Below are 18928 nucleotides of genomic sequence, written 5' to 3'. Positions count from 1 at the left end.
TTTGCTTATTTTTATCCATATCTTATGTAGTCTCATTTGTTTATTTGGCAAGTAGTTTTGAGAATAAAATAATTGAAGTTAAATTCTGTTTGATGTGCATGCTGTTTCGTGTTCAAGGCACTTTGCACACAGCTGTATTCGGTGCTGTGTATATCTGCTGGGAATAGAGCTTCATTTCTAATTTTCTGTCCTTTTAGGAAGTGGGGATAAATGGTCACACAAGCAATTCTTCTTGGATGCCATTCACCCTACAGAAGGTAAAAGAAACAATATGTTATTTAATTATACATGGTCTAAGCTAAAAATGGAATAATTTTTGCTGCTAGTCATCAGACAGTATGTTGTGTGGCATTTAGTTTGATAAAAGGAGATTTGCAGCCTTCAAATCACATTAATCCTTTGTATCTATGGTGCAGGAGCATTGGAGTCAGGAGTGAAAAGTGGGGGTCCTCCTGGCTAACTGAGCACAGCAGGCTAACTGTTCTCCCTCACATGTCCATTTCCCAGGGCCTCTAAGTATGTTAAAACAGAATTCACCCTAGGCATATGCGTAGTCAGACTAGTCATAGGTCCTAGTACAAATGTCACCTTTAAATTCCCACACCCCACTTATATATAACTGTCGTTACAAGCATAACTGAGCCCTTGGGTAGGTGCTAATTTCTGAGTTAAAGGGCCTTCCTTCTCTTCTTCCACCTGATCCTCCCCCGCACAGAGATATACAGTATGTTCATTATAGATATTTTTAAAGACTTAACGTTTTTAGCGATTAGTTATGTTACTTCACTAGAGCTGGGTGTGTTAGTACGTCTCTGCACTTGAGAAGTAGAGCTTAGGAGGGAGTTAAATGTTCCCCTCAGCTGCACGGTGAGTTTGAGTCTCAGTTAGGCTACATGAGATCTTGTCTCTAAAAATAAAAAGGAAGTTACTCAAAAAGTCAGTGGTATCTTTGAAATATTCCACTTAAAGAGCTATTTGGAAGTTTTGTTCTCTTTGTATCAACAAAATTGAACCTATACATAGTGAACCACCTAGTACAAATGAATAAATTGGGTCAGGTGTAGTGGTGAGCCTCTGTAATCCAACACTCATGAGGCAGAAGTAGGATTACAAGTTTAAGGATAGCCTGGGCTACAGTTTGTTCTAGGCTACCCAGAAATTTGCTAAGTCTAGAATGGGTACTTGATTTAATCCAACCCCTTCCCCAGCCAGCAGTGTGTGTTCACCTGTGGAGGATAGGGCATGTCCACCTATGCCTGCATGTGCTGAGCTCTCTCGGAGGACAGCAGGGGCCCTGCTCCATCACTCTTCACCTTTAAGACAGGGTCTCTCACAGAATCTGGAGCTAGGCTGGCAGCCAGGCAGTCCCAGCAGCCCTCATGTCTCTGTCCTGCACAGCAGGTGTTCCTACCCACTGACCGTCTCACCAGCCCCCCAAGCCCACATCCCTTAACTCCATAAATACTGGGAGGGGGACAGGCAAACAAATTTCATAGTTGGCCTAAATCGCTTAGCAGAATTACACATTTTAAAAATATTTATCCAAAATACTAAAGTCTGATTTGGTAATCAGACTGCTTTGATAGGAACAGTATTAAGTAAGCCACGTCTGCTTTTGTCATTTTACTTTTTCTAAAATTCCAGCCTAGTTTCTGCTTGCCGACCCATTATTTCACATTCACAACTTAACTGGATACTATTTCAGCCTAAGTGCAGGCAAAATAAAATATGAATTATACTTTTTCCAACATTAAATCCTAATAGTCCCTGACTGAAACACCTCACTTGTGCATTTTAAAAATATCTTCTACACAGATTTCATAATGGTAAGGCACTAATGAACTGTCAGAGGAATCTGAAGGTGTCTGAGCTCATGTTACTCATCACACGAAATGATGTTGTTTTAAGTAACTTTTGACCCCACAGAAGTGCAGAGTGCGTGTATAGATTGAAGTGGAAAATATACTTGCCATGAATTAGGATACCCGTGTTCTCAGACCTGCCACTAAGTAGCACTTTTTTGGTAGGACAAATTGCTTGATCTCGTTATAATTTACTCTATATTTGTACAAATCTCATGTAATTCATATACAGAGCATGAGAATGACATATACACTAATACATAAACTTTAAGGTTCATGTCTCTCTCTCTTTTTGTTTTTGTTTTTCAAGATAGGTCTCTCTGTGTAGCCTTGCCTGCCTTAGAACTCTCTCTGTAGACCAGGCTAGCCTCGAACTCACAGACCATGTCCCTGTTAACACATGGTGACTTTCCTCTGGTGTCTTACGGGTGCTTTGATATGAAGCAGCACACCAGCAGCGCTGGTGTTGTGTCTTGTGTGGAGGTAGAAAAGGCAGTCAGTTTTAAGTATACTATGCAGTCCCCAGTCTAGTAGAAGTAGAGTTGTGGTTGATGACACTTAATTACTTATATATTATTGATATATAGTAAACAGAACTTTGGAGACCGCTCTCTGAAAGGTGTCTATCTTTTACTTATAATAGAGTCCAAATCCATTTTACATGGCCAGAAAAACAGAAATCAATTTTAGCATCAGATAATCGCTAGTAATTTAAATGGACTTGTTTTCTTATTTATTTTCATGCCAGCCCTAATACTTGCTTGTTCAGGAGGGAATTTTGTGAGCTATCCAGGCCCTTAGCCATTCTTACTCCTATGGCCATACAACTGTTTCTTAAACTTTGCTTCACAGGATATAAATATAGAAAGACATGGATGAAACCGTAGTACAGGGTACTTTTAGCATGTATCAAAAAGAGCGGGGGCGGGGGGGATGTCCATGGCCTAGAGATGGCAAGGTTTTTCTGATCAACTGAGAAGACTTCCGTAGCCACCATGGCATATGGTTAATAAAGCTATCTAATTCCACAATGATGGCATGATGCTCGTTAATACTTAGTGACTCCTAAAGGGCTTTTCTATTTTCATCATTATTATTATTATTAAATCTTGGTAGTAACCCCATGGGTGTATCAACCCCAAACACTTGATACAAAATTGAAAAATCAACCAAACTTTGTAGAAGGAAGCGGCGGGCTGTGTCCCGCCACCCGGCTAGCTTTACCCAAAATAATTACACGAAAACTGTATTCATTTAAACGCTGCCTGGCCCATAGTTTCAGCCTCTTATTGGCTAATTCTCACATCTTCCTTTAACCCATATTTAGTAATCTGTGTAGCACCATGAGGTGTGGCTTACCAGGAGAGATCTTAACCTGCGTCCATCTCGGAGAGGAGCAGCATGGAGACTCACTATGGCGACTGAAGCATCTCCCCACTCCTGCTACCCAGCATTCTGTTCTGTCTACTCTGCCTCCCTAATTTTTCTGTTCTCTTAAAGGGCCAAGGCAGTTTTCTTTATTAATTAACCAATGAAAGTAACATAGACAGATAACTCTCCTCCATCAAAACCTTAAAGAGGAAAGAAACCGGGATTCTCTCTGCTTAAGCACTTTGGCCATTACTGTTCCATTTTCTCAGACAAATCTGTCAACGTTTAGGTCTCATTTGATCCACTGTAATCCCAGCATTCAGGAGACTAAGACAGGAGGATTGCCTTGAACTTTAGGGCAGCATGGACTATATAATAAGTACCAAGTCAGCCAGGGCTACACTACAAAATCTCCGTCAGAGTAGCTTTTTTGCAGTGTGTAATACAGTTACAGGATCCAGAGGGGTGGCCTATTTGTACACGTAGAACTTTAGACATGATCTGTTCACCCAACCTAACTTGATCTCTTTTCCTAAGTTTGGAACTGTTACTCTATAACTCCAGCAAAGTCTCCCAGGACCATAGATCTCCCAGCTTTGCCTCCTTCATTCCGTTCTCTTTTCTTTAGTTCATTCAGCATCTGACTTGTTTTAGTTCATGGGAGACCAACCAAAGGCAATGAGATTTCAGATAGAGCCATAATGATTTCAATGCAACTTTGACTTTCCCAGTTGGAATGTAAATTCCTGATTCTAACAGCCTCCTGGGGTGCAGTCCAAGTGCAGCACTGTTTTCCCAAAGAATACTCTCCACATTTGGGGAGTCGTTTGCGAAACAAAGCAGTCTCTTACTGCCAGCATCCTAATGTGGCTCCAGGAGTGAGCTGGCATTATCACCCTCGGATGATGCACTCCACGTGTGCTGTGGTTATTGTTGAGTGTGGAAACCAGCCCTGCGGACTTGTTCCAGTGTGCTTGAGTCATTTTGTGTGCTCAATTAAAAGCCCAAAGAGAAATGACTAATATGCTTTTGGATGTCAAAGCCTTTCTTTTCTCACATTTCCATTTGCTTGAGTGGAGGAAGAGGGGCTTGATTTTTCTCCCTGAGCTGTTTTATTTTGTGCCCCACATGCCCTGCCTCTAACTTGTTTTGCTGTGGATTGGTGTGGCTGAATATTGTTTTGTCATAGGCTCTATTCATTGACTCGCCCTTTGCTTCCTTCATCATTTCTTCTATCTTTGGAGACTCTCCCCGAGGGCTGACCCTTTGCCTGGGCCATGGTACATGGCTGGATTTTCTGTATTTAATCCCGGGTCAAAGCATGAGGCAAAACCCTTAGCTCTGCTCTCTAACTCCCCAACACGGTCTTAATTCCATACCTTTGTCAAGTGTGAATGATCCACAGAGCTCATGATTCCTTTTAGATCTTGTAATAGGTTTAGATGAAACCCCTTCTGGGTAAGCACTGTAGCTTCCCTCCTGGGCACTGACACAGACTTCCTGTTCACCTAGTCTGTAACTTATTTTTTTTTTACCTTCCCCTACTAGGCTGACATCTACAATTAAGTGTTGCTGATGCCCTTTCTTTGCCTTCCTCCTCCTGTCTCCTGTGGACTGAATTCTCCTCCCATACCCGGTCCTTTAGCAGCCATGCCTTTGGTCTTCAGCGTGTCTCTACCAGGTCATCTGGAAGAGACTTTAAAAACAGCAGCTACTTAGTAGGATGTAATTACTTCAAGGCTCATCAGTGACAATCAACGAAAACAGTGCTAATCCATAAGTGTCCTTCCCACTTGAGATTCTGGAGCTGACTAAGAGGTTTATTTTTCCCTGACATAACCCTTACCTTATTATAGATTGTGGCAAAACCATCCTTTTAGGTCAAAATGTCTTCTTTAGAGCTAATCTGGCCCAATTCCCATCCTTACATGGAAAGAGCATGGTCCCTCCCACAGTTAGTGAACTCTAGTTCAAGAGGAATCCTGGTGCCTGTGACTGTAGTCTGTGGAAGCCAGATGACTTTTCATGAACTGCTTGCCTGTGACTCTTTTCCCCTTTGAAAAGGTGAACTTTTCACCTTTCACCTTTGGAACTGTGCTTTGCCCTTTTTACCACAAGGTCTAGATTTTTAAAAAAAAAAAAAAATAGAAGTAGAAAAGTCAAATTGATGTGCTTTTGGGATGGTCCACCAATAAAGCAGTGACGATATTGGAGAGATGAGCAGAATTCCCCCAGCTAGAGTGACAGATGAGGCCCGTGGATTAGAAAGCAGCAAAGCTGAAGCTTATGAATATGCAAGAGATATTATTTGATGTTCATTTTAATTCAGGTTTGGAGGTTTGGCTTCTTTAAACTTGTCTGAGGCTTTGAGCTTTAAGGCTATATAGTAATTAAACTTCTTTGAGGTATTTCTAACTAAATTGTAGTGTTTTTTTTAATTAGAGCTTTTATTTTACAAATGTTAAATATATACTGTCATTGGCTTATGCTAAGAAGTGAAGTACCAATAGTCTGAGCCTGAGTGCCTACCATCAAAACTATTCCATCCTTGAACTTGGGACTGGGTCTAAAATTGTAAGAAGGCTTTTTCTGATTGTGGGTTCTATACTTGAAACAGTGCTTAGAAGCATTGCTTAACAGGTGTTTGGTAATTGCTGCCTGAAGCCTGTCCCCACACAGTTGTGGTATTGCAATACTCAGATATTGATACAGCGGCAAAGAGAAGCTCATCCTCTATTTTGATGTAATTGGAGTGATTTTCCCATGTGTTTGGAGTGTGAATCAATCTCTTCATTTTAGCTATCTATAAAAGGCAGGGGACCATGATTTACACAGCAAAATACCTTAATAATTTGTAGTCCTCATTTTACAAGGCTATATCTAAAATCTCTAAAACTCTAGATTAAAATTTTCACTTTCACTTGCTGGAGTATTTATACCAACAGTGTTTCTAACCCCTGAAGCTGTTCTTCAGGATTTTCCTCTTTATCTTGCTCTTTCTTCTTATACTGTATGTTTAGAGTTTTTTGTTCGTTCGTTTGGTTGGTTGGTTCTTCGAGACAGGGTTTCTCAGTGTAGCCTTGACTGTCCTAGAACCCACTCTGTAGACCAGTTTGGCTTCAAACCCAGAGATTGCCTGCTTCTGCCTCCCGAGTGCTAAGATTAAAGACCTGTACTACCATAGTTTAACAGAGTCGGTGCTTACCTCAGATCCATCATCCAATATATACTCTTTGTTTGGTTTTCTTAGACTTTCTTGTCATGTCAAACTGTGATTTCCTGACCTTCTCTTTCCTTTGGCCGAAATGATTTCTTTGCCTGCCTTTAGAAACTGGATGGCCATTAAAATGGATAGAAAAAAAAAATTGCTTAGCTTTTTTTCTGTCCAAAAACTTTCAGGCCAGCCACTGGCATAAAAAAAAAAGGTCTAAATTATAAAACTTGATTGCTTTTATTTTTTTATTTTTTTAATCAATTTATCTATATGTATAGGCCCTTTACCTCCATGCATGCATGGGTGTTTTACCTGTGTATCACGTTTGCCTAGTAGTCATCAAGGCCCAAAGACAGAACTGAATTCCCTGAAACTGGAGTTACTGAGGGCTGTCATCTGCCACATGGTTGTTGGGAATCAAGGCCAGGTCCTCAAGAAGAACAGCCACTGAGCTTAAGAGCTGAGCTATCTCTCCAGTCCCATAGTGTGTTTATTTACCTTTTAATGTTTACTACACTAGTAACTACATGCTCCTTCTTTATTTCAAAATAAGGGGATGGGAAGGAGGAATGCCTAAGGAAGTAAGTGTGTAAGACAAGTATTCCCATGTAATCAAAACTAAAGAACACTTTAATGGCATGCACCATCCTTACTCTTGATGTGAGAGTCACTGAGATTTCAGTCCTGTGTTATTAAATGACTTATTGGTTTTGCAATTACAGCGCTAAAATGCAGCCTCGCCAAGAACTGTGCCTTATTCAATTATGTCATTAAGCATGTTCACTGTGCCCTAGAGTTAGGATTTCATTTACCCGCTGACTCCACCAATGTCTGCCCTATCCACGGTGAGAAATCAGTAGGCATGAGAAAAGTTTAAGCCTCGTAGTTTTCTTTCCTACTCAGGCTGGACTGGTACTGAAAGGTAAATGTCCCAGCTGTAAATGTGCATTTAAGAAGCACATGTTTAATCTCAGTGTCTTCAGAAGACAAGAAACTACTGCTAGCACCCTGTCCAACTGAACTGGCCTAAAGGAGCTCAGAAAGGTTCCCTGATCACACCCAGGACTTGTGATCTCTTGGGATCCAGGTGAAAGTGCATACATTAACACCTCTACCCCACCCAAGCCTGCCAAAAATAGTTGACAGGGAAAGAAGGAACTGGGGATGTAGCTCAGTGGTGGAATGCTTATTGGTCAGAAATAATATCCTGACTGTATTACTTCACACCATAAAAGGGATAAGGGGATGTATCTGAATCCTATGAAGATTTGAGGAATATATAGATAAGTAGTAAACAAGTTGTGGTAATGTTTCATTTCTTTTTTTTCTGTCAATGTTTTGAAAACTTGAGTATAAATTCTCTATTCAGATGGGTCAGGTATGTAGAAATATGTCTTTTCTAGAATGGTGCTGATGCTTTGTGGTTTGGTATATAACTATGCATTTATCCTGTTTCAGCCATATTTTCAGAAGACAAAAACACCACAGAGCCTGCTTATAAGGTTAAAAATGCCCTATCCATTCCCAACACTCCAGAGCCAGCAACAATGCAAGAACCTTTGGTAGGCAGCCAAAAGAGAAAAGCAAGGAAAACCAAGATCACACATCTTGTCAGGACTGCAGATGGCCGAGTATCACCAGCAGGAGGTACCTTGGGTAAGGATCAAGATCTTTAGGTCAAGGTTCTGAGAACCAGCAGGTGTCCACAATGGCTACACTGGCCAACAAATAATTATAAACCAGCCAATTTTTGTTTCTCAATGAAAACCCTGCCTATTTTGTATCTTTTTATTGGCCTCCACTCATGCTCCATTTCATGCTCTAAAGTCGTACATAGCTATTTCTCCAAGTGTGTGTCTGACTCCCTAAAAAGGAAGGTAATCTTTTGGAGTATTGGCTGCTTTTCCTCAGCATGCCCACCCCTCCACCAAACAGTCTTAAGTAAATTCTGGGAGAGCCTAGATTTTGAAAGCTACTAGATGAGTCTCTGTAACTTCATGGTGTTCTATTCATGTCACTACAAGCCAGATTATTAGATATTCAAAGCAGTGAATTAAGGAACCTGAAAATATATTTAACACTTTCTGTAGGGCTGATTCACATCACTAGTGGAGCCCGAGAATGTATATGGAAATCTTGTTTTCTGGTCTAAACAGACAGCAAAATTAACCACTTCCTGTTTTAACTTGTAATCTACTTGTTTCCAGTGGAATTTTCTGGAAGGCTCAAGGTAAAGGATAGTGACTGAACATCCCCTGAAAATCTTGAGGTGCCATGCTAGCTAGGCACAGTGATCTTAGTTGTTGCATTCTAGCAGGTCTAGCATTCTATTTGATCTTATTTGGGTTATATCAGTATTTGCAGATATGAATTACTTGCTGAATTCGAAGTAGAGGGCAGGACTAGAGAGATAGCTCAGTGGTTAAGAGCACCTGCTGCTCTTCCAGAGGGCCTGGGTTCAATTCTCAGCACCCAAATGGTGGCTCACAATTGTCTGTAACTCCAGTTTCAGAGGACCTGACACCCTCACACAGACATACATGTAGGCAAAACGCCAATGCACATAAAATAAAAATAAATAAATTAGAAGAAATAGACAATAGGACAATCATTAATTTTGCACTTTCCTTGTGTCTTGTATTTTTAAATAGTTGTTAAGCCCGTAAAGCAGATTACAAGTCCTAGTTTTAGTGTCATAGCAGAGTGAGACTTTGAAGAGGGGAGGTCAGAGTGAAGAGTAGCATCAGTGTTGGTCCAATGGGTCCTTCCTCTCTTCACTTTCTAATGTATATTCTGATCTGTGATTTTTATTTTTCTTTATTCATGATTAGCTCAAATGTTGTTGTATAAAGTAGTAGGCGCCCTAATGACGTCTTTATTGATGTAGATTGTGTGCTTTGATCACACTTGGCTCCCGTTACTCTTATCTCAAACCCCAACTGATTCCCTTTCCCAAATATTCTTTCTACTTTTCATGTGTAACTTTCATTTTATAGATTGTTACGTCCTTGTTCATTTATGTCCTCATTCATTCTCATATGTAGAAAAAAGAAATTTTAGGAGATACTCCCTTTTTACATAGGAAAGCAAGCCACTTATATGTCCTAATTATGACAGTCATATCTTTTATCAGTTGTTTTCTGTATTTAAATATTATTAAAAATTCTGTCTCTCCTATGATGTTTGCATAATGAAGAAGGTGTTCTTTTATATTTTTATAGGTACTAGAAAGTCTTTTGTCTTCGTTCCCGTATGTCTTTTGAACAAAGTCACAATATGGAAGCTCAGCAGGACTGATTATCTGTTGTTTAGTCTATTCTGTTAGAATTACATTAAACCCTAAGTCCACATTACCATGACAGTCTATGCTATGGCTTCTTGAGAGGTGCATATCCATCACAGACGTCTCTTGGGTTTTGTTTTGGTCACAGTTCACTTTTTTCTTCTGACCCCAACACTGAACCATTCTTTGACTCTGAATAAAACACACCTTTTTTTGTCGGCTTTTGGGCAGAGTCCACAGTTGGAAGGTGCCATTGAGCTTAATGAAAGTGCTTTATTTCCTTAGAGGAAGATACTCTGGATAAGCTTTGCTACTCAGAAGGTAGCAGACGTGGACAGGAAAGATAGCTCCCCACGCTGTCTGTCACAGTGCTTCCTCAGTACTCTTCTCGGAGTGATCCGCCTGTGATGGATTTCTCTTGTTTCAGAAGACAAACCAAAGGAGCAACTACACAGGAGTCTCCCTAAAGTGACTGAGACATACTGCAGTGACGACTGCCCACACAATACGGTTGACGAGCCACGGAGCAGTACTCCAGAAATGCCTGCTGTGTCTGCATTCTTTAGCCTCGCTGCACTGGCTGAGGTTGCAGCCATGGAGAATGTGCACAGGTGAGTGTCAGACATGAGTGGAGGAAGCTGTGTTGAAACCAACCAACCATTTGAGAAGTGATTGGTGTTTTACACACAATGTTCTGGCTTTCATACTGAGTTTAGTTATTTATGTGAATTGTTGCAAAGTATATATGTGAATTAACAGTATGGTAAACATGAGAGTCAATGGCAACCAAGTATTTTATCTTGAATATTGTAGTATGCTTAAATTATTCTGTGAAATTCCTGTGAGTAGAGAAGCACTATTATATAAGCGTTCTGGGGTCAGATCTTGAAGCAGAGGTGTGAGGGAAGAACAATATAGTATCCTGAGCGTAATCACCCTCTTTCACTCCCAGCATTTGTTTTATATAAATTGGGAGTGGCTGTATTTATTAATTTTCTGATGCTATGATAAGACTCCATGACCAAAGCAACTTCTAGAAGTTGGGCTCTAGAAAGAAGCGTTTACTTGGGCATACAGTTCCAAGAGAAGAGGGATAAGAATCCATTATGGTGGGAGTCATGGCAACAAGCAGCAGGCATGATGACAGGAGCAGGTACCTGACAGTGCCATCTCAACCATGAGCACAAAGTGGGGAGAGGAAATAGAAATTAGGGAGAAAACATAAACATTCTGAAAGCTCTCCCCACGTCTTCTAGCCAGGTTTCATCTCTCTAAGATTCCACAGCCTCCCCGAACAACACCACTCACTAGGGACCAGGTACTCAAATGTCTAAGCCTGGGGGAACATTCTTTATTTAAACCACCGCAATGGCACACATCTCATGGAGATGTTACGTGGTTGACTTGATATCTCAGTGCTAAGGATGTTGGTAGCCATGACAATATCTCCTGTCAAAATACTGTGGGTGCACAGTAAGGACCATGTTTACATCTAACTCATGGTAGACCGAAACCCATTAATTTCTTCAACTCTAAATGATCTGCTCCTCTGTTTCCTCACTTTATATTGAATGTAATGCCATCCCCCAAAGAATTAAGCTGTAAGGATCTGACCGGATCACAGTCATGAGAACTCCTTGAACTCAGTGAAGTTTCATAGAGAGCACGTTATTATAGTTGAATCTTCTGCTACTTAATTGATCCTTTGGGAAAGAAAGAAGGGCTTTTGTAAACCTGGGTGTTTTATTTATTTTTTTTATCCAAAGTGGATTACTCACTGAAAAGTAACTTTATTTATGAGACTTTCAGTCAAGTACAAAAGCTTTGAAAGCCCAGCGGATATACAGTGTGCTAGAGCTTCATGCCCCTCTAACCTCCAGACACCTGAAGGCCCTGGCGGCAGCTCTGTCTCCTGGCCCTTTACCTGTCAGTTCTGGTGCTCCCTCACCCAGCCTCCAGATGTCTCCAGGAAGTCACATTCCTGTTCTCTTGTGCACTGCAGCTTCCCACTGGGGAGTGAGGGCTGGCAGACATTTGCTGGGAGATCTGCTAAGCCTGTGAGCAAGATGATGCTTCTCCACTTGCACCTCAGTGAGAATCATAATGAAGGGCTCAGTAAGGGCCACAGTCAGCTCACTGCTGCAAGCATTCTCCTCTATACAGAGCTGTGGTTGCATCCTTGTCCTGTCCGTTAGCCTTCTGTGACTCACCCTTTGCAACAGCAGAACACCCAGACAAGCCTTTCCACTCTCAGCAAACCTGCACCCACCCTCCACTGCCTTGCTTTGCACTCAGTGAAGTGCTGTCCCCTCCCAGCTAGGCCATACCTGCCTTTGTAAGCAGATGCCGGAATTGCTGTTCCTCCTTCTAGCCCCTGTATTTAGTCTCCTCTCTCAGACACTCTGCTGCTGCAGCTTGCATGCCTCATGCAACTATGTACATACCTTCCTGAGACCTGCCGATGTTTTGTCTCCTGATATATTTTGAAAACAAAACGTTGGTTTTATTCTTTGTGTCCCAGCTTAGGTGGATTCTCTTTTTTGGAGATTACGAATCAAGATAGGAGAGTTTCCTTATTGGGCAAATTGAGCACAGGAAAGTACCACTTAAAATCTCCCTGCATGAAGAGGAAGGTGTTTTCATAGAGCTTCACTCTTGGCTGAAAGTTTTCCATGTCCTGAGAAGTTGCTCAGCTTTGTGGGTATTTCAGGTTTTTATCTCTACAGAGTGGGAGGCCTTAGCTTTGGATGGTAACAAGAAAATACATTGTTAGGGATTATTGTGTGAGGTAGGCAATGAATAACTCTTCATTAAAGAAAGGAAAGGAAGGAACAAAATAAAATTATAAAGACAAAACTGGATTTAGTGAAATGACTAAGTAGCAATTAATTACTGTTGAGGAAGACAGTGGAACATTCTTATCACCCATTGTCCTTCCTTATCTCAGATTATATACCCTCAATAAGTGACTTTTTCCCCTTTTGTTTTACAGAGGTCAGAGGTCAACTCCACTCACCCATGATGGACAGCCAAAAGAAATGCCACAGGCTCCTGTACTGATTTCTTGTGCTGACCAGTGAAGCGCCCTTTAATTGTAAAACATTGTGCTTTACCTACTACCCTAGCCTTGTCTTTACCAGGGATGCTGGCGAGTCCATGTGGTGGGAAGTACAGACTGCAGACAAGTGCTTGTTGTCCCACACAGCCCAGAATCACTTGAAGCAAAACTTAGCATTCTGGGCCCATTTGTTGTTTCAGAAGCCACAAGTTCTGAGGGCAGTGTTACTGCGTGATACTGAGCAAAAGCAAAGTCATGTGGACCTTTGCTTTGTATGGAAGGAAGGCTTTTGACGGTGACCAGTGGTAACTTGGTAAAAGGCTGCCTTTACTGTAGCTCATCCAGCATCTCTTTTACCAACCAGAGAGTGTGAAAACTAGTTTCATATATTACCTAGTTATTCTTTCAAAACAAACAAAAAAACCCTGACGCACTGCACTAGTTATTATTAGATATTCTTAGTCTTTTGTACATGAAGATTTAAGTTCTAAGATGGTTTATATAATAGGTTATACCTACATTTATATTGTAGAATAAATATTAAAAAGCCTGTACCAGAGACTCCTAAGCAGCATGGGCAGGCAGACGTACCATTGTTAGCGGTGTATGCTCGGCCTTGTGGTCCATATATTCTGCACTTTTATATTTGCCACCAGAATGGTAGTGGTAGTTTGCTGGAAGAGAGAGAGAGAGAGAGAGAGAGAGAGAGAGAGAGAGAGAGAGAGAGAGAGAGAGAGAGAGAGAGAGAGAGAGAGAGGAGAGAGGAGATTGATTTTGAGATCGAGAAAGAGACTATTACAATTCTTACAATCTGAATTTTTTTCTTAGCCTTGAGTGACCAAGAAGAATTTGCTTGGGGCAAATTGTGGCAAATATTTTCCCAGACAGGGGAAGCATCCTGCAGATTACAGATTACTGATGTTTTCATGCCTTGAGGATTCTTTTATTTTTACACAAGGGTCTAAGTGACCAACGGATCGTTCATACAAACAAAAAAAGACAAAAATATTATTCAGAAGTGACCTTAGTATTACTTCATTATTCTAAACACACTGAAGATGCTCACTTCATATGGACTTGGAGCTTCAGACCTTTTACATCCATCACAGACAGACTGGACGGGTTGCAATTGCTATGCACGGCCTAATAGGCACTGCAGGTTTAGGAGCCATTTGGAGTTGGTGTTGTTGAGGAGGTTTTGAGTAAACGAGGGGGGAGGTGTCTGAAGTGCGCCTCTCAGTCAGATCCACCTACAGGTTTGTTTCCTTTTCATGTTTTGTTGCTTTTAAGCATAAAACCAACCATATGCCAGTGCCAAGTGGATTAACTGGCTTACAACATTCAACATATTGACTTAACCACCTGACGTTCACAGTGTCTTGTTTCCTAGCAACAGATGCAAAGTGATACATCAAAATTAATCTGAGGCTACAGATTTTACAGGGTATTTGTTCCATAGCACAAAGTATTTCCCCACTGTTGCAACACAGCACAAACTACCAAATTTTAATTTTTAGATCCCAGCAATAATTTTTAATAGTTTTCAAACTGGTGGAGTTTTGATAGTGCTAGCTGGAATTTGAAGCTTTTGAATTAGATCTCTAAATGGTGACAGTTTACATGGTTTTATCTAGCTTTCTTATTTATACTTGACTGAAGTGTAATGGTTTTTTTCTAATTGTAATTTGACCTAATAGCCATATAAAATGACTCTATTAATACTGTCTAGGTCTAGCTTCTCATGGTTGTAGATATTCCTTCAGTTCCGGTGCTGGAAAATATGTACAACAATATTAACAGAATTGAAAAAGATAGAGGTTTGTTTTGTTGTTATTTTTCCAAAGCAAGTAGGGAAGGCAGCAGAGTATTAAAATTTTGTCCTCAAAAATTCATGTTCATTGAGGGGATGGAGGAAGCAGGAATTAGTAAAAGGTAAATCAGTAGGTATTGCTTAACCCCATTCACATAGAAATAAATTGAGTGAATAGCCCCATATTTTAGCATACTATTTTTACTATGATAACTGTTTTAATAATATTTTCTAAATTTCAAAACAAAAAAAAGTGAATGTTCGGAAATTGCTGGGTCCTGATGTTGGTGGCTGTTGGAGTTTTGGACCACTTGCTAGCAGTGATTTAAACATGATAATTAGCTAAAAACCCAAAAAATTAGTAACAAAATTAGAAAACCAACAATTGCATTGGTGCAGAACATGCATCTTGACAATGGTACTAACTTGTTATTCTCTAGAGTACATTAGAATAGACCTATTTTTGCCAGAGCACCCTCCTTCAGTCCTCTGAGTACATTTCACTAGAGCCCTTCAGAGACGGCTGTATATTCCTGAGACCTTTTTTTTAAAAAGAAACAAACAAGAGATGACCTTTTTCTACGTGGTTAATATCTTACCTGATCGGCTTTTCCCTTAGGCAGGGTGGGGATGGGAGGGACTTCCTGGATATGGCTGTTTTCAGATACTTTAAAAACAAACCTTTTTGTAGAAATGCTTAATTTTTAAGCGGTTAGGCACTGAGAGTAGCAGAAATCCTGCAAAGCTTTATAGTTCTCTGAGCGAGGTCTTGATTTCAGTAGCTGTGCTTCTTATGCCCCATCTGCTGGAGAGGGGTGTTGGTTTTTTCAGGTCACATTTGTTAGCACAAACCCTTCAGCCCATTATGTCATACTCCACTGCATTAGCGTTGTCGTCTTCATGTCGCTCCTCTCCTTCTGGAAACTGGCATTGCTGTGTTGCTCTGATGCCTACCTGTAGTCTGGCAGCAAGCACCAGCCACACTAACGTTTGTCTCATAGCATCCTCAAGAAAACAAGTCATTGCACCTTATGCATATCTCAAGCAAACCAAAATGCAATGCTCTTCTGCTTTGTTAAGTCCTAAATTGTGTAGCATATCTTTCTGAAACCACTTTGCATTTAGTTGAAGTTGTCAGTATTTATGCCTTTAACCTTAATTTCTGGATTCAAACCTGTATATAAATCTTGTTTTGAAAGTTGTTCTTGCCCTTCTCTGCAGTGCTGGAGTGGGAGGTTCTGTCTCAGGTGCAGACATAGGACTCTTCCAGTGTTCTTTAGCCTTTTATTTATTTTTGTTATTCTGGTATTTCCAATGTAAATTTGAGGTGTCCAGAGTATGTTATAGTAACTAAAACTGCAGCTCTTAAGATGAGTGAAAGAGAAAATACTGTAAGACATCCTTGAAGTTTTGTTTGTTTGGGTTCTGTAAATGAGATCAGGAAAAGGAAAAAATGTCCTATGGCCACATTGGAAACCACAGGTTCCTGTCCCCAGATTAGGTTAGTCTCAAATGGTAGATCAAAACTCCTAATTCATTCAACCCCCTCCTGAGTGATCCTGTCATTCTGGCAACCTTTCCCCCACAAGTGTCAGAAATTACTTAATTTTATCAGATGTGGCCCAGAAGCCATGCTGAAAGAATTATGACCTTACTTCCTGCCTTTACAGTTACTAGAGAAAAATGTTGGCAACACTGTATGTGCAGAGGAGCGTCTGAAACAGTCTGGGGGTTGGAGTCCGATGTGTTGATTCCCTATTGTTTTCTTAAAGTCAAGATGCTTTGCTAAGTCATAAAAAATGTGTTTGCACTCTGCAGTCTTTGACTCAGTGTACGGAAGTGTTTGCACCGATGTAAAATCTCAAGCAAATTGTAAATTGCTATGGAACAGACATTAGCTGAGAACTGAATGACGTGTTTTGTTTATAGGGTGGGGTGGGGAATACTACATAACTCTGTTCCAAGCTTGGCATTTGTTGTTAATGTGAAGCAGTGGGACCATGCTGCCTGCTAAACTACTGTATGCGTCATAAGTGTTCTGAAGACCAGCAGCTGGAGGCTGGAGCACAGCATCCATTCAGCAGAGGAGAAGCACCACTGCTGGTTCCTCGGGGGAGAGGAAGGAAATCAGGGGAGGCCTGGAGTCACCGCTTGTAAGGGAGATGTTGGGGTGTACATGATGCTGTTGAGATTCACCTTTGATTGCACTGCTCCCCAGAGCCCTCAGATAGGCCAATCCTCATGGGCTACCTCGGCTTCCAAAGTTAATTTCAGTAAGTCTGTCTTTCGCTTCTACCTTCAGTGCCACGATTTTCCACTGCAGTGTTTTTTCTTCACACACTGGCTTCTCCAGAGAGAACAACGAACGTCGTGCTGAAATGAGCAGTAGGAGCAAGTGCTTTTCGCTTTTGACCTGTTAAGTGTTTGGAGTGACTGCTAGGTGGAAACTGAACTTAGCTTCTCCCCACACGTCCTTGTTTTGCACTTTATGCAAAGTGTACTATTTGCTAATTAGATGTTGTTTCTGTTTATACAGGCATTCCCAAAGAGTTAGACTGGACTTGGTTTTATTTGAGTTTGGGGATTGTTAAAGTCTTACCTAGATTAACTAACAACATGTGTATAATGAGAACAGAAGCAGCTGTGTGGTTCATGGAACCATGGATCTGGGGAAGCGTCAGGGTTTGATGGACTACTTTGCTTATGTTTGGAAGTGATAGCTACGTTCGTTATACTCCATGCTGAAGGATTGTCCTTTTCAGTGGGGACGTTATTACCTTCTGACATTTCAGAACAAAGAAGCAACAGAAATAAATGACATACGTTTGACTTCTTTGTATATCTGCACCTATCTGTGCTGCCCTTTCCTTCAAATATATAAATATACATTATGATGGAGGGAAAGTGTCCTCTTTTGACCAAATTTTATCTGTGGTGGTGTGATTTTTACTGATAAAGTCACAGGAGGAACTTTATAGTTAAAAGTTCTGTGGCCACTGTTTTGTTTTGTTTTGTTTTTTTCTTTTGTGTTTGTTTATTTTTTTTTCATGGCAGACAGTGGTCAAGCTGATCATGCCATCACATTGATTTCATGCACAAAATTCATGTTTGTGAACATTACTACTACTTCCAAAGATTTTCTGATGACTTGGGCCAGAACTGGTGACTGAGTAACAAGGATCTGATAGAATGCCTCCAAACCCACCCACAACACGAATCTTACCTCACAAGCTCTAACCTAAATCATAGAGACACTCATGTTCCATGGAATGTCACTGACTTCTCTGTTGCTCACCAGAAGGTTTGCTCTTGTCTCCTGACTCCTCACGTTTAGTGCCTCGGCTCTTGGAGCAGCAGAACCTAGGGTCGGGAGGGAAGGCTGGAGACCTTGAGCTTAGTGATTGCTCGGCCACATTTTCATGTCATTAGCACTAAGCAAGCCTCTGACTCTCAGGAATTTGTCAAAAGGTTGACAAAAACCTCCTGAGATTCCACACACCAGGTTATAAACTGGTTCTCATAGGTTTGAATTGCTTACTTACATGTCATAAATTAACCATGGCTTCATTTGACCCCAGGTCTTAAGTCTGTTGACAGTTTTAGCATGACTGATTTGTTCATTTTATTTCAGTTTTTGTTTTATTTTAATTTGCTTTGGAAATTGGCTTTGTTCTCTTTAGAGTTGGTGTAAACATGCCATGTAATAAATGATTTCCAGTTAATGGTACAACAGAATTATTGCTTTCTTAGATGTATGTGTAGTTAAAAAGTCAATATATACATTTATATAATTTCTTCAAAATCTTATACCTAATTTGATATTTCTAAAAATTGCACATGTAAGTCATGTGTATAACATGCTAAAGTACTTTAACTGTGATCTTAAAACTGAATAAAAATATTTAATAAAAATTTGAAATATTTTAAAGATATTATTCAAATACATTTTCTTTCTGTCAGCTACCAGCCATAGAGTATGTGCCTTCGGTGTATCATGTCCACTAAATACAGTAGAGAAAATAATAAAGAATTCTTCAACTATTTCAGAACATTGGTCAATGGTTTCCCCTTACACTGTAGAGCTTGCTCTCCCTAACATGGAGGATGTAAGGTGGAGGGAAGTCCAATGGAAGAAAGTAGATTCACTTTAGGCTGCCACTTGGGATGAGAGCTTTTAGGGGAGCTTGACATACTCTTTCTGTAGGCAATGGCCACCCATAAAAGCTCACACCTAAAGTCGAATAAGTAGAGTGTTCCTGAACCTTGTCTTATTTTAAAAAAGTCTTTTGGACCTGGATATGGTGGTGGTCGCCTTTATTCCAGCACTTGG

The 18928-nt window shown here is 40.6% G+C and overlaps 1 protein-coding gene across 6 annotated transcripts in view; it reads left to right on the top strand.

Moving 5' to 3' along the window:
- The window catches only part of Bbx (BBX high mobility group box domain containing), a 241533-nt gene extending 223003 nt beyond the window's left edge, over nt 1–18530 (top strand). For 2 of the 6 annotated variants that reach the window (XM_038345734.1, XM_038345732.1), the window contains 4 exons: nt 198–257; nt 7906–8103; nt 10158–10341; nt 12723–18530. In XM_038345734.1, the coding sequence (XP_038201662.1) occupies nt 198–257; nt 7906–8103; nt 10158–10341; nt 12723–12810 (530 nt within the window). In that variant the 3' untranslated portion in view covers nt 12811–18530. The remainder of the gene's footprint in view (nt 1–197; nt 258–7905; nt 8104–10157; nt 10342–12722) is intronic. The other 4 variants (XM_038345737.1, XM_038345736.1, XM_038345733.1 and 1 more) reach the window with 3 other exon arrangements.
- The last annotated feature ends 398 nt before the right edge of the window (nt 18531–18928 follow it).

Source organism: Arvicola amphibius, chromosome 10, assembly GCF_903992535.2.
Source record: "Arvicola amphibius chromosome 10, mArvAmp1.2, whole genome shotgun sequence".
In the NCBI taxonomy this organism is placed as follows: Eukaryota; Metazoa; Chordata; class Mammalia; order Rodentia; family Cricetidae; genus Arvicola; species Arvicola amphibius.
This window is presented reverse-complemented; position numbering and strand designations above follow the sequence as displayed.